This window comes from Amphibalanus amphitrite, unplaced genomic scaffold (genome assembly GCF_019059575.1).
Source record: "Amphibalanus amphitrite isolate SeventyFive unplaced genomic scaffold, NRLGWU_Aamphi_draft 000057F_arrow, whole genome shotgun sequence".
Taxonomy (NCBI): domain Eukaryota; kingdom Metazoa; phylum Arthropoda; class Thecostraca; order Balanomorpha; family Balanidae; genus Amphibalanus; species Amphibalanus amphitrite.
Genome location: NW_024881553.1, coordinates 1,285,680 through 1,312,701, shown reverse-complemented (window position 1 = coordinate 1,312,701; position 27,022 = coordinate 1,285,680). Strand labels below are relative to the sequence as shown.

General features: G+C 52.4%; 2 protein-coding genes across 4 annotated transcripts in view; both read left to right on the top strand.

Moving 5' to 3' along the window:
- The window catches only part of LOC122378326 (prostaglandin E synthase 2-like), a 31,163-nt gene extending 19,965 nt beyond the window's left edge, over window positions 1-11,198 (top strand). The window contains exons 4-7 of one of the 2 annotated variants that reach the window (XM_043359279.1): window positions 5,125-5,337; window positions 6,445-6,593; window positions 10,742-10,823; window positions 10,856-11,198. In XM_043359279.1, coding sequence (XP_043215214.1) covers window positions 5,125-5,337; window positions 6,445-6,593; window positions 10,742-10,823; window positions 10,856-10,883 — 472 coding nt within the window. In that variant the 3' untranslated portion in view covers window positions 10,884-11,198. Of the gene's footprint in view, window positions 1-5,124; window positions 5,338-6,444; window positions 6,594-10,741 lie in introns of both variants that reach the window. The other variant, XM_043359278.1, reaches the window with a different exon arrangement.
- A 1,127-nt stretch (window positions 11,199-12,325) lies between these two features.
- Window positions 12,326-27,022, top strand: part of LOC122378325 (calcium-binding mitochondrial carrier protein SCaMC-1-B-like) — a 31,166-nt gene continuing 16,469 nt past the window's right edge. Inside the window, exon 1 of one of the 2 annotated variants that reach the window (XM_043359277.1) lies at window positions 12,326-12,822. In XM_043359277.1, the coding sequence (XP_043215212.1) occupies window positions 12,625-12,822 (198 nt within the window). In that variant the 5' untranslated portion in view covers window positions 12,326-12,624. The remainder of the gene's footprint in view (window positions 12,823-27,022) is intronic. The other variant, XM_043359276.1, reaches the window with a different exon arrangement.

Sequence of the window (27,022 nt, the reverse complement as noted above, 5' to 3'; positions counted from 1 at the left end):
CGGCACGGTGCACGTGCTCCAGGCCGCCCGGGTTCCGGGCGCGGCTCAGGATGCCGTCTCTGTGCGGCATGCTGTTCTTCTCTTCCCGGCTGGCGGCTGTGGACAGTGGTGGCCGCCGCTGACACATGGGTCTGTGAGTGTGTGTGGCGCCGGTGGCGGTATCCATCGCCGGGGCCGTCTCCGGCAGTGTTCGCCACGGGCCCCAAAATCCCCAGCCCAGCCCGGCCCGGGCCCAAGGGTTCAGAGCCCGGCCCAGCCCGTAGCCCGCTCTTGGCAAATATTCCAAGCCCAGCCCGGCCCGGCCCGTCAAAAATAGCAATCTAGTTATTGTCTTAGTCTATTGCTATAATAAGCATGATTGATTACACTATTTTGAGAACAATTCAAACTGCATGAATATTAACATGGCAATCACGACTCCCTTCTTTTCAATGAATATAATCATTTCAAGCACCTATGGCACAAATTTTAACAGTAACAGCAAGCACCTCAGTCAATTAGGTCATGATTACACACCTATAAAAAGTTTACATGATTATATTAACTACATTCTATGAGTAAAGTTATCTTGCAAGCTGATGTGTGTGAACATTATCATTCATAATTGGTGACTCTAATGCATACTTGAAGGAAGTATTTGCAACATACTCTATGCTTCCCAGCACTTACCAGCAGAAAAAAGCTTGACTTATGGGAATTGATGAATCTGTCTGGGATTGACCTTGCTGTTAAATTCACTCCATAGATGCTGCAATATCAAAAGCCTGAGAAAGCATACAAAATAGGTGACACTCACTTTAGCACTGTCTTCCAAAAAAAGAGAAAATCCATCCATTTATCAGCAAAACTGATTTAATCTATTTTCAATTCATGCCCACGTGTCAACCGAATCTCTGTGGACAACTATCTGCTACTTTCCTTGCTATTTTATGTTAGGCTCTTTTCAAGATATGGATATCGCTAGCAGCGTAAGCAGAAAACATGGTAAGCTTGAAATGTCATTGGGTACTTTTGCGACTTTTACGCATCATCATCATCAATCGAAAATGAGCGAACACTTCTTGATTGTCGCAGCTGCGGCAGGTAGCGATCCTGACCAACTGTATAATAAAACATATATGATCAAGTTTTTGTTTTGTTTTTCGTTCGAGTTTTCAGACTTCGTGATTTAGGTTTTATTTTTTATTTGTTTAATTTTGTTTTTTACCTTGATACTTACTTAAAAAACGTATTTATTTGATATACTGTTGTGTATACTACCTAGATGCCGCCACATAAACATAGCGCCGCCGCCATGATTGCAAGTTTTGTTGAGAAGGCGCTGGTTTGTTGTGATTTATTTTGACAAATTTATGGACATTTAAAGAAGCTTTCATCGCGAAATACTCTGTAGAGTTCCTCATTACGTACAGTGTGTTTTGTGAGTATCCTTTTAAGGTTCTGTTCGTTAAAAGCCGTCGGTGAAGGAAAAAAGACTGTGTTGGAATTGTCTCACTATCGCCATATATAAGTGTTAAACTTAATGTAGCCCTGTAGCCCATCATTGTTGAGTGGCTTCTTAGTTTTTGGAGTTTTAGTGCTAAGTAAGTTATTCTGATGACTACATTTTAACTTTTATTAACAAACTAATGATGCTAGAGATTCTCTGATCTTTTTGGTTGCGGAATTTGTATGAAAACCCTCCTATGTGTGACATGATGTGACATTGGATAATTCTCAAGATTCCCAAAATTCAATATCAAGTAGGTTTTCTTTCACATTGCTTAAATTTGGTTTAGTTTTTGTATTTTCCCAGTGGGTTTTGTTTGCATCAGTTTCCAAATTTTCTTAAATTGACATTAGTCGCAAAACCCATAGTGCACAAAGCTCTTGGCCCGGCCCGTCCATAGCCCGTTAACTAATGATATTTGGGGGCCCGGCCCAGCCCGTAGCCCAGCCCGGCCCATGGCCCGTTGGGCTGGCCCGGCCCGTGGCGAACTCTGGTCTCCGGCCCCAAGACGGACGGGGGAGCGTCCGGTGCCTACCGGCCATCACCAGACCGCCGAGCCGGCCGGCGCTGGCGGAACGGGGGCGTCCGGCGGTCGGCGGCGGCTTCCCCCTCCCCGGACACTCGGACGGCTTATTGGAGCTCGTCTGTGCCCGGCAGCCTGTCTCGAGAGCCGCCCGTCTGAGGTGTCGAGTGACCCGCTCTTGGACGGTCCGTATCGGCCGTGAACCAGGCGACCGACCCCGCCCCGGGACGGGTCGACGGCTGCGCTGGGCGCCAGCGACTAACTCAATTCGACTCTGTGTCTTCTCTTGCTGACACTTACAGCTCTTCGCGAGCCATCAGCCTCCCGGGTGGGTCCGGGTGTCCGGCCATGAACCGCCCGCGCCCGACAAGCTCTGCTCGCGCTCCGGGCGCCGCGGCGCGCCGGCACTTACCCCACCCGCCCCGCCGTCGAACGAGTGCCGGAAGCGGCCGGAACTGGTCTGGCGACGTTTTCGCCACGGACGGCGCCGAGCCGGGAGGCGGCCGATTTCAGTAATGGTCCCTGATGCAACGGGCGGCTGTCGCCCCCGGACGGGCGTGCCGGCCGCTGGGGCGCGCGCTAATGGCGCGAGATGTGCCATTGTCGCCAATTACCGGCACCCGTCCGCCCCCGGGAGCCGATTACTTTGAGCGACGACTGCGGTCGCCGGTACACCGCCCAACGTGCACACGTGCCGCGCCAGAGAAACTGACTGATGCGTATAATTAGAGCGCGGGTTTTCAATTCGGTTAGTATATTTCCCTCGGCTCATCTGCGCATTATAAGTTTTTCATAAATAAATATCACCTTTGTGGTGTCCTCCGGAGTTATCGTTATCAAGTTTTCTAATAATCTGCCGGTCTGAGAAGCGCTATTTTATTCGCGCTCCCTTTGAGCGTGAAGGGCGCCGCGGTGACGCACGGCGTCCTGCCGGGGACTGGTTCGTGCTCATCACAGCGTCCTCTGATGTGCATCGCCCGCTGTGGCACCAACTGCGCGGTGTTCCAGGAGCACTTTGTGCTGCTCTCCGGGTGAACGGCCGTCATACGGCTGTCGCTGTTTACTTGTATCACGCGCCGGTCAGATGTACTCTGCGCCCGATGCGCTATTATGAGCGGTTTGTTTTCATCCCGTGCTACACAATCCTGAGAACGGACCAGCGTGTGACCATCGCTGAGTGCAGAAATGGTAGCTCAGCTTGCCCGGAACGTGCGATGCGATCGTTGTGCGCGCGTCCTTGGGTGACCGAGACGAGGAGTTGAGTGTGTAAATAGAGGCCTTTGTCTCTACCATCCGAGTGCCAAGTGTTTGTGGGCATCCGTGCCACTCTCCATGTAGTTTCGGAACAGCAAATGGCTTTGGTATTGTGTCCGGATGTCTTGTGAACTTCTCCGAACTGATTTCTAATATATTTATTTGTGTTTCCTCACCTGTTTGTCGTGATTGTTCGCAATCCTGCAATTCCTCTGATTAGACAATACCTTGCACTGTACTTACCTGATCTCATTGCGAAGTTTTGGCCATTTATTGAACCAAACACCAAACTTCTGGAACCTTTACGTAAGCATGCTTATGTAGTATTCTGGGCTCACACCCTGGACAACAGTCGGCTCACAATTGTGTTTAAACTATATCGCCTTTCGTCGTCCTCTCTAAGCTGAAACTCTGTTTCGCGCCCTTGATTGGCACCATTCTCCAATAATTAGTTTGTGATTCGAAAATCCCCTGGGCTTCAGTGCACCTTCATTAACCTTAGCCACTGTTAAAGAATAAAGCACCCTCAGGTTACGGGGAATCTCAATTTGTTCTGTAAGGCTGAAAATAGAGGAAGGTAGGTAGGATCGCCTGCATGTGAATGTAGTATCGGTTCGGCCATCGGCCGTTGTCCTTAAATTATCCCCCGCCCCGCGTCAGGTGTGGGGGCCGCGGCAGAGCCCCATCCTCCGCCCCCCCCCCCTCGTTAGATGGACCGTGTTTCGGCGCGGCGCGGGACTTTTCTGGTGTGTGTCCGGTCGGCGCGGCCGAGGACCGCGCGTATCTGCAGTGCACACAGCGCGGATGAGGCGCGCCCGCTGCTGTTGACACTGGGGCCACGAATGGCGCACCAGGCCGCGGCGGCCGCGGCTCCGCCCAAAAATAACGCCAATCGCTCACATGACGTAAGGTCATTATTGGCGGCGGTGTCAATAGGCCCGCCGGCGGCCGCGGTGCCGTGATGCAGCGACTGCGTGCCCTGAGCGGGCGCCGCGCCGCGGAGGGACCTGCCTCCGTTACGTCATGGCCGGCGATATTGCCGTAAAGGACCGCGCCGGACCGGACCGGACCGGACCGCCGGCCCTGCCGAGAGCCGCTGTATGGTGCGACGCGTCATAAGGCAACGCTGATCAGTAGGCGATTTCATGCATAGGCGCCCGACTTGATAGCGGATAGCTGCGGCACTTTGACCGTCAATATAGCGTGAATGCTGCGCAGCAAGCAGGAATCGCTCTGCATCTAAATAGCCCCAGCTGCGCAGTGTCTCTCTTACATCCACTAAATAGAATATTGACCTCCCTGCGCGATGCGTTTACAGGAAGCAGTCTTCTGGCTATGATAGAATACTGATCTCCCTCTGTGGTGCGCTAACAAGAAATCGTGTTCTGGCAATGTATGTTTACGATATTAGGCGTTCTGGTGAACAGGATTATCGCAGTAATGACCAATTCTGCACATGTCATAGTCAGAACAAGCGTAATTTTCTGTGTTCCGCTTGCGGCTGATTTCATGAAAGGACGTAACATGCAACTACCGCAGTATTCTACACATTTGGTTGCAATTTACGCCGAACGGTTTTATAAACAAAATGTGGATGTTATGAAACATAACAAAAAGCGAACGAAAACATACATCCGGCGTATAACACACCCTCAGAACACGCTGAAACCTTCCACTTCAAGAGGGCGTAAAATGCACCTTGATGTAAAATACTACCAAACTTTATGGAATCGGCCTCTGGTGCCTAGTCTGAATTCGCCTTCCCTGCCTGTCCTATCTCCACCCAACTCTCGACCCGCTCCCTGACCCAATCACTGAGCTGTGACCTGACCTCTGCGGCCTGCCCTCCGCGCTGCAGGGCGGAGCGCGCCTGGCGCCGCTGGGCCGACGACGTGCTGGTGCACACGCTGTCCCCCAACGTGTACCGGACGCCCTCTGAGGCGCTGCAGGCGTTCCGCTGGTTCTCCGAGACCGGCGACTGGGAGCGGCTCTTCTCCAACTGGGAGCGCCTGCTGGTCATCTACGTGGGCGCCGCCGCCATGTACGGCATCGGCAAGATCCTCAAACGCAGGTGGGTGCTGTCGACAGTCGAGACGCAAGGTGGGGTGGGATCTACATATCTTTCTATAATATGCATAGCTGCAATCTGCTGCTCTGCAATACACATAGCTTTATTTTGATTTTCATTATATTTGCGTGTTTCCGTTATTTTTCCTCCCTTACTCCCTTTTGTGATGTTGCCATGTTATGGAGACGAATGACATGTTTTTACGGATCGTGGGTGTTTCGTATGAACTGTATGTATTTCGTCGCCTCTCACGGCTGCTCTGTGTGTGTTCGGGCGCATTATTGCGGGTTTCTTGTAGCGTAGCTGTGTGTGCCGTGCAATGAATCGCCTCCCCCGCAGCAGAGCTCATTTCCGTTACGTAATGCCGCGTACTGGCCGGTCGGTCTGGCTGCGGGGAAGCTCTGGTCTCTGGGCCAGTCACCAATGCCCCCAGGTATTTGACGGCTCCCTGAAGTCATGCATTGGACAGCATTGATCAGACGGTCGACGCATACGTGATCGAGTGTTGCTCGTCTGCCCAGAGCCGGCCCGGCAACACGGGCGGGGCGGCGGCGCTTACCGCGTAGTCAACAGGATCCCGCGTCCGGGTGTGGCTTCTGCCTCATTTTGTTTTTATATGTGTTTCAATATTGGCCTCCTAGGAAAACAGAAGGTTGATAACCGGCGCTGGGGCACACGCACGGGGGCGGCCGCTCGGTGGGATGAGTATCGCACCTGCAAATGGCATCTGATCGAGTATCACGTTGGCTAAATTTTTGTGTTTATTGTGCGTGACGTCAATGTTTCAGAGGGCTGTCAGCACCGTGTGCCGTGTGGTCACGTGTGTTTCACTGCTGGCGAGGTGTGGGGCCGTGTAGTGTGCACAGCAACGCGAGTGTCACGCAGCTCGCCTCCCCATAGAGTCGTACAGTGTCACGGCCGGGCGGCGTGATCCCTCTTCTGTCCATGTGTGACGCATGTGAAAGCAGCGTCACCGCTACTACGTCAGGTCGCTAACGAACGCTGCCACAGCGCGACACATCGGCGAGGGAGGCCGATATGAGCACCGCCGCCGCTTTGTATGAGCTCGTTTTGTGTGTATTTTCACCTGGCTTCTGTGCGCGCCGGCAGACACAACCTCAAGTCTGACGTACGCGAGTCGCTGTACGAGGCGTGCGACACGTGGACCCGAGAGCTGCGCCATCGGGGCACGCCGTTCCTGGGTGGCGAGCGGCCCAATGTGGCCGACGTCTCCGTCTACGGCGTCCTCTCCAGCATCGGTGAGAAAAGAGCGAGCGCAGGACAGGGGCACGTACTCGACTGGCACCTGGCGTCGTAAACACGGCAACGGGTGGACAATCTTTGAGTGGTAATACTGGGTGTGTGAGGAGGAGGACTGGCAAATTGCCACTTCTCTTATTAAATTCAATCAACCCTATTGCATTCTCCCTCCTAATTGACTTGAACTTTGCGTACAACAATCAATATTTCAATCAGTCACACATTTCAGCTTGCATCCACTAAATTAGCGTGCGGCATTTCAGGCAATGTAAAGTGATAACACATAACATGCACTGCATAAAACACAAAATGATGAAGTAGGCACTAGATAAAATACAACATACATGTGTGATGTGTGGCAGAGTAAAAGAGTACGAACAACTCAAAAGAGCCAGCAGGCGTTTATGAACACCACCCAACGAAGCCTTAGCAGATTGCGTTGCTGTTACGCTGCGTGGGCGTAGCAAACTACCACCCGCAGGTGTTTCGCGCCACGCAGCGCAGATGAGAATTTCTGGAATGGATGTGAGCTCGTCAACTCCACACATAAGTACAACGGTATGCGTTTTCCATCCACTAATGCAATGTGAACAAACTCCGGGAAATGATGCTGGGTGATTGAATTACATTTCACGGGAAGGTACATTTGTAAAACGCTGATTGTCTTTGCCGCATAGTTATTGAAATATGTAGACATTTTCCATTTCAAGTCAAGTGTAGTAACGAGTAAACCAGTGAAGCACATAGCTTATTGAAAAATACTGCCATTCGCTGCGCTTAGCACATGCAATCAGTTGCGGGAACACATTAAGAGCGTAGTCGAAAGTTTTCTGCTATTCGGATTAACGTCAAGCCATAATTATTAGTGCACCGCGAAACCTTAGCCAGGATGATTAACACCTATCGTTTAAGGTTTTGCAAAAGGTGGTATCACTTTACAAGCGAACGACGAATAAGCTTTTTTTGGCAACAGCTTGGCAGTTTTTATTTAAAAAAAAAACTGAAAGGTTCCGATTTTAATACGTAGTGATGGTCAAGTTTCCGTTCCAGTTTAATTGTACAATTATAATTGTACTAGGCATTTAGCGTGATTCGAATGCAACTATGGTACTCTTGGTAAAAATTGTGCTCTGTCATACTTTGGGCTCAGCTGGGACATTACATTTCAGAGCAAAATTAGAGAAGAGCCCCATCCGTGTAGTATCCGGTCGCCCGACTATCGCGTTCGGAAGTTCTTGACTCCAATTTGCAGCGGATGACATGAAGTATTCACGCGCCTGATTTATCGACCGACCGGCACCGCCTCAGCAGTACCGTCTCGTCGTCCTTGGTGTGTGACGTCACACCGTCCTGAGAGCATGTGACGTCACCGGTCGGCGGCGGCAATCCCCAGAGACCGGGTTCCGCCGTCAGTGACATTCAAGTACCTGGTCGTGGCCGGGCCGCTACAATGGGTACTGCATTACTGGGTATTGCCGAGCGCGCTGCTGCCGTTCGCCGCCGTCACCGAACGGTCTATCCGGCCGGATCTGAGCGGTCCTTCCGGCGGATACCGCCATCGATCCGCGGCAGTTCCACCTGGGGAGCGTGCCTCCGCTGTCTGTCCGTGTGTCAGCGTTGCAGGACGGGAGGCGTTGGTATGCACGGCCGCGCCGCAGCCTGCCGCCGAGATGTTACCCAAGCGCGCGCGGGCGGCGGTCGCTCGGAGCCGTCCCGGGGGACACTGGTCCGATGTGCCGTACCGTTTTATCGGAGTCTGCTGGTCGTGTGACCGGCTCTCTGCGCCCACCACCGACCTGGGATGCCCCGTCAGTGTGTTGGGAGAGCGGTAAAGGTCGCCGGTGAAATAAATTCCGGTCGCACGTACGTTTTCGGCCGTGGTCGTGTGACCGATGAATGATGAGAAAGTCACCTTTTCTGTAGTATTGCAGTTCTGAGAAGTGGCAATGCCGAGCGAATTGGCTATTTTAGGTCTGCATTTTGACTGCTCGCGCCGGTCGCTCAGGACAAGTTCCGGTTGGCATTGCATCTTAGTGGTGGTTTCTCTGGCTCAGTGTGTTTGTTTTTGAACAGTTTGTCTGATAGTTACCCGTGTGAGCTTCGGTGTAGTTTTGCAGCGCTATTTGTTTCTTTTTCAAGGTTTTTATTTTATTCCGACGCCGGAAATTAACGTAAGTGTATATGATGTGACATTACATCTGCATTTGTGGGCGATATGCCATGGTGTTCCAAATGACAAAGTGTAGAATCTTTAGCTTTTACCATGCAAACGTCCAGCAACGGCGCTCAAAACCTTCGAAACCAACAACAGTTTGATTTGAAGGCAATTCGACAAAGGCGACCGAAGGAGGCCTGCGGATGAGGGGTCATGATTGCCGTGCTACGATCGGGCTATCGCTGTGGCGCGGGTAAAGGTAGGGGAGCGTCGAGCCCCGCAGCTCACGACTTTTTAACGAATGCTAAAACTGAACTCATTCTATGCCGTTTTAGGTTGCTCACTAGCTACAATTTACGAATGTTTCTCTTGCTTCGATGAAAATAGGGAGACGGCTCAAGTCCCTCGAGCCCCTCGCCCCCACCGGTTACCATCCGGTTCCCGGTGGCTTGTTTCCAGCAGGAATTGCAACATCACTTATGAGCTCGGTATATTTCCCCGAGTTTTTGCAATTTGCATAATTGCAATGGCCCGCTATTGATATGCTTGATGGCTTGGGTAACTAAAAAAAAAAAATCATAATCGGTTTTGATGCGAGCTATCTTATGGTGGTGTTCTTGCTTTACTACTGTCATCTCAGGCGACAAACAGCTTGACCATCACACTGAACAAAGGGCTTTTCAGAGGACAATGTTTTCGTTGGTGCTCATCGGGCGACGCGCACAGCGTAGGTATCTTTGAATGAACCAGCGCTAATCCCAACTAATCCCAGTTTGGCTCGTGGTGTGTGTGCAAATACAGTTTGAGTCCCCGCATCCGGCTCAATCGCTGCTCAGTGGTGTCGGTGTCGATATTAATGACTCGAACGCGGTGGGTCCGGCTCGGTTTTCCCCAGCACACGGCTCCGAGCGTCAGTGGAGAGCCATTTGAGTAGGAGGGCACGGATGTCGCTACCTCCACACTCATTTTATGCGCGAACGGGATTAACCTAACTCCGAATGTCCTTTGTGTCATGCATATTACAAAATGAAAAAAGGCACGGATGAGGTAATTTATGTGAGTGCAGTATCCGTCTAGGCGGCTCCGCATTGCTTTTATGTTCAGCTCCCTGTTTATCCGAATTCGCCAAGTCGGACTGGCAAACTTGTCCATATACATAATTGAACCTGCCTGCAGCATTTGAATTTCAAAATTAATGAAATACTTGAGAGCTTTGTCCTTAATACGCACAAAACGCCTTGTCTGTTCCAAGAGAATGTCAAGCTAATGAAAGCTAAGATTGTGTGGACTTTGGAATAACGAACAAGGTTTAAATGGATTTTATCTGCAGAGTCCGTATTATCGTTGATGCTTTCGGTGTCTTTCTTATATCTTCCTTCCTCAGCAATCGTATCATTACCCCAAAATGGATTGTATCGAATCATTCAGGGTTCCGAATGAATTCTAATCATTTAATGCATCGATTTAATGTATCTGATCATCATTGAAATTCCCGATGGTTCTATGCTACCGATTCTAGGATAAAATGTGTTAGACGTGTTAGATTATCTAAGATATATTGAACAAAGACTTTTGCGAAGACTTTTTTAGACTTAATTTGCCTAAAATTTTCCACACATGATGCGTACGTGGTCACAAGATATTTATTTGAATACAAAAGTGCACTCATTATTTGTCGAACGCTGTTATTGAAGCCCATGTGTCCTGAACGTGATATAGACGTTACATATGATCATAAATGTTCTGTATATTTCCCCTATTCGACCACTAACGCCGTTGGCAACGCTCATCCTTACAGTTCTTGCTTGTCGTTAATTTGATTAGCTCAATCAACTGGGGCGGTCGCAGGCGGAGCAGCGTTCAGCGCTCCTGTCGCCGGCCTGCGAACTACGTCAGTCCGCAGCTAATGAGTCCGAGACCGGGAGACGAGTCACGCGTCGGTCGCAGTCGGCGCCTCTCACTGTGTGTGTTTGTGTGTCTGTGTGCCGGCAGAGGGCTGCGACGCCTTCCAGGAGCTGCTGCAACACACCAAGATCGGGCCCTGGTTCGCGCGGATGAAGGAGGCCGTGACCAAACACGAGGGTGGCCGCGCTGTGGTGTGACCAGCCACGAGGGTGGCCGCGCTGTGGTGTGACCCCCGGGCCAGTCGGGCTGACGGCGACATCTATACAGTGCCGCCGGCCCGCTCGGCCGACCGACCGGCCCGGCCCGGCCCGACGCCGGTTACCGCTCCGAGCCGCCACTGCGTGCGGCGGGAGCCGACCCGTGCTGGCCGGTGCCGGGGCGGCTACTAGTGTGAGCCAGGCACGCGCTGCAATAATGCCGTAGTTGTGCCGCTGGAGCCGGGAAGTCACCCGCTCGTCGCCTCAGTTTGCTGAACGCGAAGTCAGTTAGTATGCAGAGATGCGTTGTGTGGATATCGTCTTTGATAAATGTTTTCGTCTCCCTATTGCTTTTTGTGATGAGGTTTGGGTCATGTATGCTTAGGTGAGCCTTGCTGCAAGTTGATGAGTTATCGGCACTTTTAAAAGTTACACATGCAATGTTAACCTTAATCAAACGCCTGATTGTAATAACGGATAGCCATCAACCAACCTAATGAACCTTCAAGTGAGCTTATCAGCAACTCTTCCGCGGTTCATTACTCCTCAAAAGTCAGTTAGTTCCTAGTCGTTTCATCACGTCGTTCCTCGTGGGACCTCGTCAAGTGTGCACAACTGCGTATCACACTGGATTTATCGATTCATAGTGAGTCCTGAGCCTCTCTTGGCCGTCCACAGTGCCGCCGGCGGACACGCCGTCTAGGCCCTGGGACATAGCCTTGGTCCTCGGTTCACACACTGCTCAGTTTCCGGCTCACTAGGTACTCACGATTGCGCGCAGGGTGACACTTGGAATGTGAACAATGACTTAGACGCACGTTGTACACAGCTGACGTGGTATGGCTTAGTGACGATTCAGGGGATGGGCTATTTAGGACATTAGCTCTAAATGTTAGATGCTCGAAAAGAGGGGACGTACTCTAAAACAGGCCAGTAGGTATGCCTCCTCCACAAAAGGAGGAATTGCTTCAAAATTGGCCAATAGGTAGGCATGATTTCTCCTCGCTAAGCTCCATTGAGGTCCCGACAATGTCACAGGGTCAGTCAGTTGACAGGAGCCCATTGCGCGAGAGAGAGAGAGAGAGAGAGAGAGAGAGAGAGAGAGAGAGAGAGAGAGAGAGAGAGAGAGAGAGAGAGAGAGAGAGAGAGAGAGAGAGAGAGAGAGAGAGAGAGAGAGAGAGAGAGAGAGAGGGAGAGGGAGAGGGAGAGGGAGAGGGAGAGGGAGGGAGAGGGAGAGATACTGTATTTACGGGCTCATGGTCCAATTGTAAATGAGATAATTGCATTCCTCAAAAGCATGCACGGAAATAGAAACGGACATTTTGGCAAGTTGTCCTAATGAATGCACCCAGTGAGATATGAACTCGTATCTAACATTCGAGGCCTTAGCCAAAAATGACTAATTAATAGCAATTAGCGACTGAAGATGCCACCACAGGCCTTATTTGTATATATTCCTAAAAGATATGACTACATAGGAAGATAGATTTACTTATTGCCATATGAGGTCCATTTCAATTCTCTTTTTCCAGTGGTTTAAGGTTTGATTTACTACATCCTTGATTTCCGGAACAGTCAAATGGCGACATATCTGGCGCTAGAGACAGTATTGTGGCGAATTTCTCTACGGGTGCTCTCTGCCGTTGATTTGAGTCGTTCCGGTATCTCAGGCTGTAGGATCGGTTGGAAATTAGCTTGTGGTTTGAAAAAGTGTATGAATAATTCATATTGAAGGAAATAAATTTAGCTTTGATTTATAGAAGTACTATCTAGATGAAGAAAGAAGCTTCAGCTATTGAAAACGGTTCTCATTTTCCTCATTACTTGCATGAGCTGAGTGAGGAGGATGAAAAAAGGCTCGAAAAGCTTTTCAAGCAACTCGATGCTAATGGCGATGGAAGGATTGACGTACAAGATCTTTCAGAGTCATTGAAAAGGATGGGTGTTCATCAACTACCAGGACATGCTGAGGTAAGCTGCTTTCAGGTTTTATCGGCATGAAAATGAAAATGAAACCAGCTGCCGCCGAGAATGTGACCTGGCTGCCAGTGATTTGATCTGAGGGCTGTTCACGGGCCCTGTGTGTGGTCAGATCGCACTCAGCCTCCAAGCTCCGCCCACTGTGTCCCTACATCAGCCTTCTGATACTGCACACAGCGATCGCTGTCAGTCGGTGAAACTATGGTAAAATCTGCTATTTTTAGCAGTCTGCTATTTTTAGCAGAAATCTGCTAAAAATGGGTACGCATGTGACGTCATCGTACCCAAATATAGCAGATTTGGGTACGGCCCCATACAAAAGCAGATCTGCACCCTAATTGAAGCAAATGCGCATCAAATGCCTGGCAGATTCATGATGAGAATAGTGCTGAGAGTGATCTCTGCTATTTTTGTTCAGATCCGACTATTTTCAAATTCATTATTTGAAAATAGTCGGATCTGAATCAAAATATCAGAGGACATTCTCAGCACTATTCTAATCATGAATCTGCCAGGCATTTGATGCGCATTTGCTTCAATTAGGGTGCAGATCTGCTTTTGTATGGGGCCGTACCCAAATCTGCTATATTTGGGTACGATGACGTCACATGCGTACCCATTTTTAGCAGATTTCTGCTAAAAATAGCAGACTGCTAAAAATAGCAGATTTTACCATAGTTTCCCCGACTGCTGTGGCCGGTCGGGACTGGCCACAGCGGACTGTCAACCGCATGCAGCCGTGACGTCAAAACCGCCTACCCATCGTCCCATCCCCTACCCCCATGCCTGCTGCAAACACAGCACACACCGCACGCATCAGTGTGCGGTGCCCGTGAACACCCCTCTGATGATGACAGAGCCTGCTTGATGTTCTACTGCCATTAGGAGCTATCTCAATGGAAAAGACGAGGGAAGTGTACAGTTGGTATGGTATGTGATTGTTGTCACAATGCTTATTGCTGCAGAGCTTCATAGGTCAAGGTAGGCAGGCTGGTTTTCTGCTCCATGTTTCCCAAAGTGATACACATTTTTATTTTGAAGAATTTCAATATAGTATTACTACTCTGAAGCATACAGTTCATAGGGTATTGGATGGAATCAGCGTTCTGGTTTGCCCCATCATTGCCCACTGATTATTACCACAACAAGAGGAATTTGCAGGTAAAACTCTTCTTTTCCTTGCTATAGTTGTCAGATGTGGGCACATCTGTAGGCCTTTTTAACTCCTTGAGTTGAGACTTCTATGGTCTAGTCAGATGAAAGTCATTGACATTGTCCCACAGAGTACGTTAGTTAACGATGTTCTGAGTTGGCATTGCCCGGTGGGACCTTTGTAGTATTTTACTTGTAGAGGTATAAGGCATATCTAGGTATACCTGCTTTTTTTAATTTGGCAAATGTGATTGTCATGAAAAATATGATCCTCACGTAATTTTCTGTTATCTGTAGCAAAATGAACATTTTTCTATTCATAAATTTAGAAATAGTGGATTGTTACAAAGGTAACCACACATTTAGATTTCTCTGTTTTAGATAATCTGTTGTTACCCTTAACCTCTCATTTTCCAAGTTCAGTTTACCGGCCCTTTTATATTAGATGTCAGGTTAGGTAAGGTAGAGATTAGAGAAGTAGGTATATTCAAATGTCCATAAAAATGCTACTTTTCCCCCAATTCTTCTAGTGTCAGAAGCAATCAGCAGATGACTGACTGACCCAGCTCTGGGACTGGTCTCACACCATTCAGCTGGGATGATAGGGTCCCACTGGCCGGGGACGGGACCGGCGCGTCTGGCAAACACCCCTGACCCGACCCTTCCCTGTATCGATCCGAGGAGGGCCATCGGTCGTCTCCCCGGGGGTCGGGCACCGCGTCTGTCCCCCCCCCCCCACCCCCGCCTTCTCGGCCGGTCCGGCCCCTCTGATGCGCCGGCGGTCACCGAACCCCAGGGGGCCTGGGACCTGGCGCCGGCCCCGCCGGGCTCCGGAAGAGGGAATCGTACGCTCCAGACGTGTCTGGACCTTTTGCTCCCCTCCCCCCCCCCCCACACACACCCGCGCCGGTCAGTCGCCGTCCGCCGACCACCTTTCCGTTCCGGTCCGGCCGGGCCCGGTGCACAGCCTCAGCTCCCAGGTAGCACCAGACGAGGTACGGCTTCGGCAGCTCTCTATCCAGGGCTTCAGAGCTCTAGTGCGGCTGGGAGCGGTGGTCTGTGCTGACCACTACCCACTCTCATCCCTTATCGGCTGGAGGCACGGGTCAGCGCGCCCTGTTTTTAACTTTGACCTCTGTATCAGCCTTATAACCATGTGGTCACCGTTTGCTGGTTGCCGTTTCGCCGAAGACGCCTTCTCAGTTCTCACCTATGACTATAATCGATTTTGATGACACATTCCATGCAATTATTTTTCGCTACATTTGCGTCATTTGCCCTCAATGTTGTTCTGATTCAAACTCGCTCGGGTAGCGGGCTACTCCGTCCGGTGTTGCCGAGTGCCGTTTGACGGTCTGCGTGCCGGGCTGAGCTGAGCCCCGTTCGACAGTCGATGCCGGTCCGATATGGAAGTGTCGCCCACTGCAGGCTGGGCTGTGTAGGCTGTGTAAGCCGCCGGGCTGCCGTGTCGTCACTTCAGCCACGACCCCACTGAATGACTCTGTCGTCCCATCCGAGTTTGACGCCCGGATCAGGCGGTGCGCTCGGGTCGGGTTGGGTCGACTCGGGTTGTCTTTTTGTTGGGCTCCGGTTGTGGCGTGCCGCCGTAAGGATGTGTCACCGCTGGATCCGGTTGCCCGCGGAGGCAGCCTGTCCTCTGGGCGCCGGCGCTGGAGCCGATGGTCGCGCCCTACCGTTGCCGTCCGGCTAGCCGGCCAATCTGACGATGGAGTCTCGTGTGCGACATGCACCGCCCCTGCTTACTTGTCCCCTTGGGGATGAGAAACTGGGTCGAAACTTAAAGCGAGCACCGCGCAGGGGCTGCTGTTCTACTTGGACGACTTGCTCGGCTGTTAATTGAATGAATCGGACGGTGGGAAGTAGGGCGCAACGCAGGAAACCGACGGAATAGTGGGCGGTGTCGGATGAGTGCGCTGGGCAAGACTTCTGGCAACTTTAATCATCTCTGAGTGCCCCTCTTTCGTTGTCATGTCCAACGACGGCATCCTACATAGTGTGCCGGTCTGATATGATTGGTTTCGAGGCAGTGATTCTGTGCCACTTCTCTTCTCTTCTTCCAAAGTGTGTCGAGACTTGAGATGCCTGCTTAGAGATGGATAGTTCTGCATATTGCATAGGATAAAGTCCAAAACTGCTTGGCGGCTGTCAATCCCGCCCGTCCTATTTTGCTCGCTTGCACTAGCTTGGTCGATTTGACTGGGTCGGCCGCAGTGCATGCGTCTAGGGCTCAATCGGTGTACTGTAGTTTGCGTATGTTGCCGTGGTGCTGAGTGGTCGGACCAGGGCTGCCGGTGGCGGCGGCGTTGCAGGCTGCTATCTGCGTACTTTTCTATCAGCAGTCGGCACCCAAGTGCGCCGAAAGATGAGTTTAGGGAGATGGAGGCAGGGTTCGGAGCGAACGTTAACAGACGTTCCTCATGCCGCAGACAGCCGCATTCCTTACCGTCTGACTGGCATCGACCCGCCGTTTCCGCCGCAGGGCTATGTGCACCGGTCAAGGTCATTCCCCGCCCCGGCCCGCCCCGGGCGGCGGCCGGCGTCCTCCCCACCCGGCGGCGGGTAGAGTCAGATCAATAGGGCCCGGCGGACGATGCCGGTACTGGTGCAGTGTCCGCACGGGGCGGGGAGATGTTACCAGGCGGAACTGACAGCTGACCGACTGCCGCTGGTCACCCGGTGATCCGCTCCCACTGAGCGGCTCTCGTCACACGCACCGTTATAATCGCCGGCGGCGCCGCGGGGAGCTTCGAGCCTTTTGCCGCAGCCGGCTGGGCATGGGGGAAGGGGCGATTATTGAGAGGCGATTATGGACAGAGAGCAGCTAAATGAAGTGGCTTACCTTGATGACTGAATGTAACATGGAAGGAGTGGAATGTTTCAATCGCTCTTTTTATTGGTTATGACAGCGGCTTTGATTGGTTGTAATCGCAATGCACCACATTAACGGATTATCGCACCCGCTCGAGGTCTGTTGAAAAAGCTGCATTGCAGTCCCATCGCAACAGAACTGTGCCGGCGCTTTGCAGCAGTCCTTGAGTCACCGATTCTCCGACTACCCTCCAGCGTGGTGACGCGTCTAGCAGAATGTAGGAGTTTCGGGAGCCGCTATCTGACTAATAACTACCGCAGCCGGCCTCCGAAGTTGTCCGCCTCATCCGGAACCACGCGCTACCCGGCGGTCCGTGCCAGAGACGGCGGCGGCCTGTCACCGGCACGAGCCTGTTTCGTCTGAGGCGCCGGCCGGGTGTGGCCTCCTGTCCGCTCCGATCGTGTCAGAGGTTACGTCATGTCTGGTATGCTGCTGCGTAGTTGTGAATGGCGGAAGACGGCCGAAATTCGGTTAACATTTACATAGGCGTAGGAACAGGGGGGGCCAGGTGGGCAAGTGCCCACCCACTTTTCGAGGTGGGGGGGCCAACCATGTGTTTTGGCCCACCCACTTTTTACTCGAGGCCCCTCGTCTCGATTTGAGAGGACGTCGTCACCTTCCAGAATAAACAAACTCGGTAAAAATAAGTTCCACGAATCCCCACGCGCGGACTCCAAGGGGCTGTGATGGATCCAAGGAGGCCCTCTGTTCATACTTGTCAGTCGAAGCCCCTGAGACTGATGGCCTGAGAGGCCCTAGTGGATCTGAGGAGGCCCCAATATCCACACTGGTCTGGGGAGGCCCCTGACACTGGCGGTCTGGGAGGCCCCTCCATCCACACTAGTCAGAATAGGCCCCTGACACTGGCGGTCTAGCCGAGGCCCCCTACCCTCACTAGTCAGAGGAGGCCCCTCTATCCTCAATAGTCAGAAGAGGCCCCTGAGACTGATGGTCTGGGAGGCCTATCCATCTACACTGTAGTCAGAGGAGGCCCCTGAGACTGATACCTGAGAGGCCCTTATAATCACACCAGGCAGAAGAGGCCCATGAGACTGATGGACTGAGAGGCCCTTCTATTCATACTGGCCACAGGAGACCCCCAAAACTTTCGGTCTGGGAGGTCTCTCAATCCGGCACCAGTCAGAAGAGTCCCCTGAGACTGACGGCCTGGGAGGTCCTTATATTCACACTAGGAATAGGAGGCCCCTGAGACTGATGGTATGAGAGGCCCTCATATTCACACCAGTCAGAAGAGGCCCCCGAGGCTGATGGCTGTGAGGCCCTTCTGTTCATATAACTGGCCACTGGAGGCCCCTGAAACCGGTGGTCTGGGAGGGCCCTCTCTCTATCCACACTAGTCAGAAGAGGCCCCTGAGACCGATGGTCTGAGAGGCTCTGATCCACACTGAGAGGCCACACAGAGCCTACATTACTTTAGCGGTGGGCTGTACATCTGAAGGACCCACACAGACACCTCTGAGGGCCCCACACCAGTATCTCGGAGCTCTGTGATGGCGTGATGGCTCCACCATGCGGAGGCCCCCGAGACTGATGGTCTGAGAGGCCCTTTTATTTATACTGTCCACAGGAGCCCCCTGAGATTAATGGTCTGAGAGGCTCTTCTATTTATACTAACCAGAGGAGGTCCTAGGATTGATGGCCTAATAGGCCCTTCTATTTATACTAGCCAGAGGAGGCCCATGAGACTGATGGTCTGAGAGGCCCTTTTATTCAAACTAGGCAGATGAGGCCCCTGAGAATGATAGTCCGAAGAGCCATGCGGCGGCAACTGGCCGTGGCCATATTTCGGCTCGGTAGGGCCCCACAGAGCTCATGAGAGCACCTCAAGGGCTCCTAAGTAGACACGCTTATCCTCATAAGGGTGCCACGCCGGCTTCTGAAGGCTCCTTGTAGCCATCTTTACGGCCTCTAACGGCTCCAACCGCCTGTGATGGCTCCACACCAGTGTTTATGAGCGCCACACAGCGGCGCCTTTGAGGGCCATACTAGTGTCTCTTAGCGCCCTATATCGGTGGCTCTGGGGCCCCCACACCGGCGCCTCTGTGGGCCACCACACCTGTGCATCTCAAGGCTCTATAGGTATGTATAGTCCACAGCAGAAGTAATGTGCGGTTTCAGTCATGGGTATGTTCTGCTTCTGAAGCTTAGGAACAATTAGCCAGACTACAATGAAACTTTGAATGTAGCTTATATGTATCGTCACCCTTGCAGCTGCAATTTTAGCTATTGACATTTTCTTTTCGATCACTCCGCATTAAACAATCGCCGGTCAAAGCCAATCGTTGAGATTGGTGAAACCCTACATTACTTTAGCGGTGGGCTGTACATCTGAAGGACCCACACAGACACCTCTGAGGGCCCCACACCAGTATCTCGGAGCTCTGAAGGCCCCACACCGGTGACTTTGAGGACTCACTGGCTCCTGAGAGCACCATGTTGATGTCTAACGGCTCCACAAGGCCACTGAAGGCACCACACAAGCTCTCACTGAGCTTTAATGTCCATGCACCAGCCTCTGAGGGATTTAAGCCAGCGCATTCATAGCTCCACACCAGCAATTGTAAGGATCTGAGGGTTCCACACCGGTGTCTCTAAGGGCCACATACCGGCACCTCTGAGGGCCCCATACCGGCGTCTCCGAGGGTCCACATCTGGCGGGCACCCATCAGCGACTGAAGGTCCCATACTGTCGGCTCCGAGAGCCCCATCTGCGTCTGGGAGCACCATGCCGTCTCTAAGAACCACAGCGGCTCCTCCGTACGAAAGATGGGCGTCTGCATGCCAAAGGGGAGCGGTGCTGAGACAGTAGGGCACCTACGTGCAATAGAGGGGCGCCTATGAAACCCATAGGGGCGCCTCAATGCGAAAGAGGGGCGCCTCTGAGGCCTACATAATACATATATGGGCGTCCACATGCAATAGAGGTCTGCAAATTGCAATTGATCAATGCCATGGGGTGCATTCATAAGAAACAGGGGCGCCGGCATGGCAAAGAGAGGCGCCTTCAAGTGTCCATAAAAGAGAGACGCCTATGATAAGCGCACATTGTATGTGACAACGGGGCGACTGTGGGACATATAGGGATGTCTCTGATGACTATACATAGGGCACTTATATGCCAAAGAGGGCGCCTATGAACCTAATGCGGGCACCTGGGAAACGAGGAAGACATTTGTGTAAGGGTTTTCAGGGGTCATGCGCCGTTTGCGGCAAATAGATTCTAATAAAAATCGGAGGGGGAATAAGTTTAAAAATGGTGCGGACTTTTCGCACTGTTTGCTTAAGCGGTTACGCCCCTAGGTACATCTGCCCGATCTCAGAAGCTAGATTTGGAGGTCATACTTGAAAGCAGCCAGCAGGACGAGGCAAAAGTTGGAGGCCCCTGAAAATACGAGGCCCCTGGAAAAGGAGGCCCCTTGACAGGGTGGCCCACCCACTTTTCATGACGTTCCTACGCCCGTGAACATTTACATTGGAGAAGACTACGCCAGCAGTCGATGTCTGATGATATTATGTGCATGATATTAATCGTGATATGATTTAATCGTGCATTGGGACAGACCTCTCCATTCTCCAGCAATCTCTGTTTGAAATGGGGCACACTTGTGCGAAGTAGAGATGACTCAGAACCCGGGAGAGTTCTGCGTCAGTCCTGGCGCCCAGGCGCTATGTGTCAATCACAGTCGAATGTCCTGGATTCTGTGCGCGCCTGGCGAGCCGCCTGCACCCCTCCCTCCGCCTGGTGAGGGGCGCGTGCGGTGTGAGTGGGACAGACGCGGGGCGCGCGGCCGCGGTACACGGCAGACACTCAGGGTTGTTGACCTCACAGCTGTGGCCTGTGGTGCGGATGGGGGTGGGCCGCCGGGCGGAAGTGCGGCCGCACGGCCGACGCAGGCTGCGACGGCCGGAGTGTGTCGAGGGGCGGAGTGCTCTCCGAAGTTTACCTTATGAATATTGGTAGGGATCTGAACTCAATAAGATGATCATTATTCACGTCAGAGGTTCCGATGGCGATTTTATCAACTATGCTGTTCTGTTCGTTTGCGCTGTTTTTTTCTTTTTTAAAAAACGCAATGCATTGTTTATACAGCAATACCTATAAACTGATGTCATGTATGACATCTGTTATTTGGGTGTCGAAACTACATATTTGGAAGGTGTTCATGGGAATACTTCTTAGTGACTATTTTTATTGCCGAGGTAGTCATGTCAGGCACATTTATCCTGAATTTGCATTATTGCATCAGTGTCAATCTCCCTGCAAAAATCTCCCTGCATCTTACTTGTTTTGCCTTCTCACGACATTGAAGTAAATCTGCGCACATTAGGCACGCCGCGTTCGGTGGGGGATGCCGACTCATTTGTTTCTCATCTCTGCCCGTAGCGACAGGGACACGTCAGCCGCGATGGTCTGTGACGAGGATAGCTCTCATCATATGTGTTCGGTCACCACTCGTTGCCGGGATGGCAATCACAGTCGCTCTGCGGCGCGCCAAGGTACAGACGCACGCGACTTCTAACTCTGTGTGATTGTTCTCCGAGCAATAAATTGGTAATGAGATCGCATCTTCATCGCAATATGGGGCAGTGTCGATTGCAATATAGATGACGTGATTGCAATATAGATGACGTGAGCGACGGTCGTGTCTGGGTCGTTGCTGGGCCAGTTGACTGATACCGACAGTTTCTAGCAACTGGCGCGACCAGCAGTGCACTAGATCGTCGTTACACGTTTAGGTACGAAATTCACGCAATGCGCTGACTTCAGGGGACATTTACAAAGTTTTACGGAATGTGATCTTGTTGACATCATCGCGTACCTATTAGAGTTTTCAGACTTTCCTTGCCACCAGAGACTCGACAGTCCGCAGGTCATTGACGCCTCTGTTATACCCATTTCAGAGGTAAACTAGTTCCGAGATTGACTTTGTGGACTTGTTAGTTGAGTTGTGTGGAGCAAAGCGAGTGCGGTCTCCGCCGGACAGAAGCTGATTGCCCTTCCGTATGGGTTCGGTTTCCAGTTTTCTAACTAAACACGGCTCTGCGCCATCAACACTGAGCTTCATCGTCTCCCTCGGCCCCCGGGATTTTATTTGCCGTCAACGAATATATCTGTGTGCAGAGCTGAAGAAGGTATCCTAATTTTCTCGTGGCTCTATGTGCATCGGATTTCTCGCAGAGTGACGTCAAAGGCTCGGAAAGGCGCCGCGCTACCTGAAACCAATTCCGGTAGTTTGGCAAATAGCTTTTCTCGGGCGTCTTACCTTTCCCGCACCTGAGGGAAACGTGCAAGTTTTTACTTGCGTCATCCGACTAGTCGTCGGTCGCCTTTTTCAAATTGGTTACCTGATCCCCATTTGTTCGGTGCTGTCTTGGGAGCGCTGAGCGGCGCTTGTGGACAGTGGCCGGCCGGTCTTAGCTAAGCTTCATCACGCCCCGGACACGTGATACTGCCCGGTTGAGCTGAGGTGCGTCCCTCGCCGCCCTCCTGCGCTATCGGTGCTGTAGGAGCCACCGATCCACCCTGCCGCTTGGAATAGGTATAGGGGTCACCCTCCGATAGCCAGCTTGAACCCCGCACACTACCAACGCACGCCAAATGCGGAGTGTCAGTGGAAAAGTACCGGCGCTGGTCAGCCGGGCCCTGGAGCCGGCGTGACTCGCACCCCGTTCCGCTGCAGCGCCACGGCACTCATTGCTGGTCGCCCCCAACTGACGGCGCCGCTGACCTTCAGGGGACGGGCGGTGTGCGCAGGGGGTCCTGCCGTCACCAATGTCAAGGTCACCGGTGTCTTGGCGCTCCTCCGTGTCCTGCCGCGGCCGGTGAGACGGCGCAGCTGGGGCAGGGCGAGACGGGCAGAGCATGGCAGCTCAGCCGGTCTGTCATACACCCATGACTGGTCGGTGTTTGAGTTTCGACGAGACAGAGGAGCAGCTGTCGTCCATGTGACATTGTCATCCATGTATGGGTGATAACAGCTATGGTCATGGCCAGGACATGTCGTTGGTCGACCTCGAGACCCGTTAGGTCCGTTTGGCTTCATGCGGATTTGTAAGCATTACCTTGTAACTTGTTGCATAGCTACATCGTTTCACAGAAACCAACGGGTATTTTCACTCATTTAATTTCATATTTATTATCCAACTCTTATTCTGTTTCTCGTGTTTATCGGTGACATCAGTGTTACGGGTATCTCTTCCCGTAACCTCCTCGGAGCAACCCCCTCGTATCTCTGCACGTGCTGTTTGCCGGCCCCTTCTAATTGGTGCGGTCGGTGTATTTGCTGCCACTCCGATCAGTCCGTGACTGGCGTGCCGATGTTGTTCCGTGCCGCCCCCCACTGGGCCACCAGGCGTCGATGGTGGAGCTATATACACAGAGCCCCCCCCCCCCCACACACACACCCAGGCACCGTTCGACGATACAGACTATACACCGCTTTGGCGCACAGGCTGACCGCACTGACTCCTGTTTGTCGGAAAGAGTGCGAAAGTCGGGAGGATAAGTTTGTTTATTTTGGCTGATGTGTTACGTAACCAAATTAAATTTCTGTATTGAGTTTGAGTGGTCTGAATGCCATTCTGGGTAGTGCGCACCAGGCTATCCAATAGCCATGTTTCGATGAGTGCTATTCTGCATGTTAAGTTCCACACGTCTATCGATGGATGTACCGATTTCTGGGAACTGGTCGGTGTAACTGCCCAGTACTGGTCGGCGTGTCCTCCCGGTACCGGTCGCGGGCGGAGTGCAGCCTGTCGTCCACCGTCCCCGTCTGCCTGGCGACACTGTATCACGATCCATCCGTATGAATGTGTAATACGGTCCGCGGGTGGTGTCAGCGCGGTACAAGCTCTGCAGCTAGCCCGGGTTCTATGGAAGCGGGTGGCGTCTGCGGATGGGGCGTGGCGTCTGTCCAGAGGGGGCGTGTCGCCGGTGGTGGGGTCGATGTCTGGCTGGACGGTCTCGTCCAACGAAGGGCACGACGTTTTCATGACCTATCCTGTGACCTGGATGATGGACAGTCTCAAGCACCGGCTTGGACAGCTGAGTAAATGGGCGTGCTCGCTGCAGTTGGCACACTAGCATATCATGTTCAAACTTCGTCGACATAATTGCATGAAACAAGGCCGTAACGTGGTCCGGAATCACTTCATTGAGCAGAATAAATGCAATTCCAACATTTTGTTAATACGAGAAATCAGCTGAGTGCCGCCAGCCGTGCCCGTACACCACACCCTCCGCTCCGTGGTGTGCGGGCTCCGTATCCCAGTCAGTGGAACGTGCCCAGCCGCGGCCCAGAGGGGGGCGTGTCCTATCCGGGCCGCTCGAATATGACATGACGCGGCACTAACAGGCAGCTGACCTTTACCCCCGCAGCTCGCCACGCCGTCTTTGGTTTATACAACAGAGTAGTGCAGTTTCTGGTCAGACTGAGTAGACCAATGCGATGTCCTAATGCGGCGACTTGTCGTTGAAGAAGTGTGTTTATGAGTCCACTGGGTGCTCATTTGTTCTACCTAATTGGAATACACTGTCTGGAGGATCCGTATCGATGTACTGACCGCCACTTCAGTTTGTGATGTCGCCACCTCGATGGAAACGTGACCGTTAATGACGTCCCCCGCAGGGAAGGGATTCTGCAACCGTGGCGTTTTTCGTCGTCTGCTGATCATTGATTTTGGGGTTGGTCATGGCTGGGGTGGGTGCTGACTCAGACCCTTCTGTGCCACCGGCGTCAGCAGCGCTGACATAGCCAGACAGCGGCACAGGCCCGCTATGTCGTACGAGGAGCCACTCAGGAGAGACTGACCGCCGTGTGTAGTGTCTGGTCGATCAGTGAGAGTAGTGTCCGACCCAGTCGTCCCGTGGGCCAGACTGGCATTGGCGGCATATCGGCGGTCGACGCGGGCCCAGTGTCAGATCAAAAGAGTCCGGTATACCGGTCCCAGCAACTCACTACCCGCCTCCAGTGGTGGGGTAGTCTGGTTTTGGGCCTGGCGACTCGCCCCTGTGCTAATGGTGCGCCGTGCGGGTGCCTGGAGGGGCGGTCCCGGCTCAACCGCCCACCCGGGTCATATTGGACGGTCCTGGCGCGGTCGGCTGGGCGGGTCAGCTGCCGGCCGGGTCCGCGCGCCGTGGCAGTGGGCCAGGGGGGCCCACCGCCACTATCAGTCGGGGAAACTATGGTAAAATCTGCTATTTTTAGCAGTCTGCTATTTTTAGCAGAAATCTGCTAAAAATGGGTACGCATGTGACGTCATCGTACCCAAATATAGCAGATTTGGGTACGGCCCCATACAAAAGCAGATCTGCACCCTAATTGAAGCAAATGCGCATCAAATGCCTGGCAGATTCATGATTAGAATAGTGCTGAGAATGTCCTCTGATATTTTGATTCAGATCCGACTATTTTCAAATAATGAATTTGAAAATAGTCGGATCTGAACAAAAATAGCAGAGATCACTCTCAGCACTATTCTCATCATGAATCTGCCAGGCATTTGATGCGCATTTGCTTCAATTAGGGTGCAGATCTGCTTTTGTATGGGGCCGTACCCAAATCTGCTATATTTGGGTACGATGACGTCACATGCGTACCCATTTTTAGCAGATTTCTGCTAAAAATAGCAGACTGCTAAAAATAGCAGATTTTACCATAGTTTCCCCGACTGCTATGGGTCACGGCCAGCACTCTGCCCTCTCTCCGCCGACACGGGATTGGCCGGAGGTGGCCGCTGCGGATGACGCTGACGTTACTGGAAAGGTGAATGGTGCTGAAACCAAGCCCTGTCAGACGACGTCCGTGGTGTTCGGTGGATGTGCGCTCCATGTTGTGGCCGGAGGTTGTTCGCTCGATGTTTTGACTGGCCGGTGTGACCTTTGTGGCTCAGTGCGTAGTGGCTGTCAGCTGATGCTCCCGGTAAGAACTGCGCGTCATCCGAGGTGGGCGGCGGCTATCTAAACCACGGCGCGTGATCTCTGAGCGCGAGCTGTCACCGGAATGTGACCGTCGTGGCCGACCGATGGCAGTGCCGCGCTGATTCGGCTGAACTCGGTCAGTCTGTTTAGAGTCGACGCTGTAATGTAAACGTTATGCCACTGACGTAACGTGGCCAGTCGCCCGGACAGGTTTGAGTTTTTAACCCAGAGACTAATTTGCTGGTTGATTGTAGTGTAACGTTGTCTGAAAGCTTGGCTTTTTAGCGGCAACGTGAAATAATTTGATGAGTTGTTGGCAGACCAAAGCAATCTGTTCCCATGCCGGTTAGCTCGTCGTTAGGCATCAAGTTAACCGCTATTTTACACGAAAAATTACGTGTGTTGTCTCCCGTTTCTCGGTATCAAACGCCAAATCGGTATATTCATCATCTTGTCCCACTTTATGTAACATGGCATATTAGCTCAACAGTGCAGCTCTTATGTAACAGTGCAGGGGGGGGGGGGGGGCTGTGTTTATACAAAAGTGCGCAGCGCTCAGACGAATGTGAGAACATGTGACGCACTCTGGTGCCGCGTCTGGCTCTCAGTCGATTCTAGATAGTCCATATTCGTCTGTCCACCTTTGCGCGATGTCCTATGGGGCGAATGAATGATGAGAGGCTTTTTGCGCTCGACCGACCGTTGAACGTTGAATTTTGTTGACGATTGGAGCCGGGAGGCGAATGTCTGTAGACCTGCATCTGTCCCCCGTCCCTTATCCAATGCCCATAGTCTGTCCTCTGCCCACTTCACATGACCACTGACCAGTGCCCACTACTCATTATCGCACTGAGTGACAGCAGACTTACCATCGTCGTGAGAGCGGACGACCAGCTTACAGCTACGTTTCACCAGCGTTCCCACAGGGTTTCCTCCGTCAGTATCCCGTCCCAGCAGTCCGTCAGAACAGGGTGGCGCTGGGGCCACGTGGGACGACACATGACGCCAGATTACGCCGTCCCCGCACTCACACACGCACCCATTACCGACCACGCGGTGGACCCGCGTCTCCCGAACAAAGGACGGGGATTGTGCGCGAGTCTGGCGCCGCACACGGCCGATGGGTCGGGGCGGCGAGGGCAAAAGAAGGGATTAGCGAGTCCTTTGCGACCGGCGACCGGTGTCCCCGCCCCGGCGCCTAGGCTGGA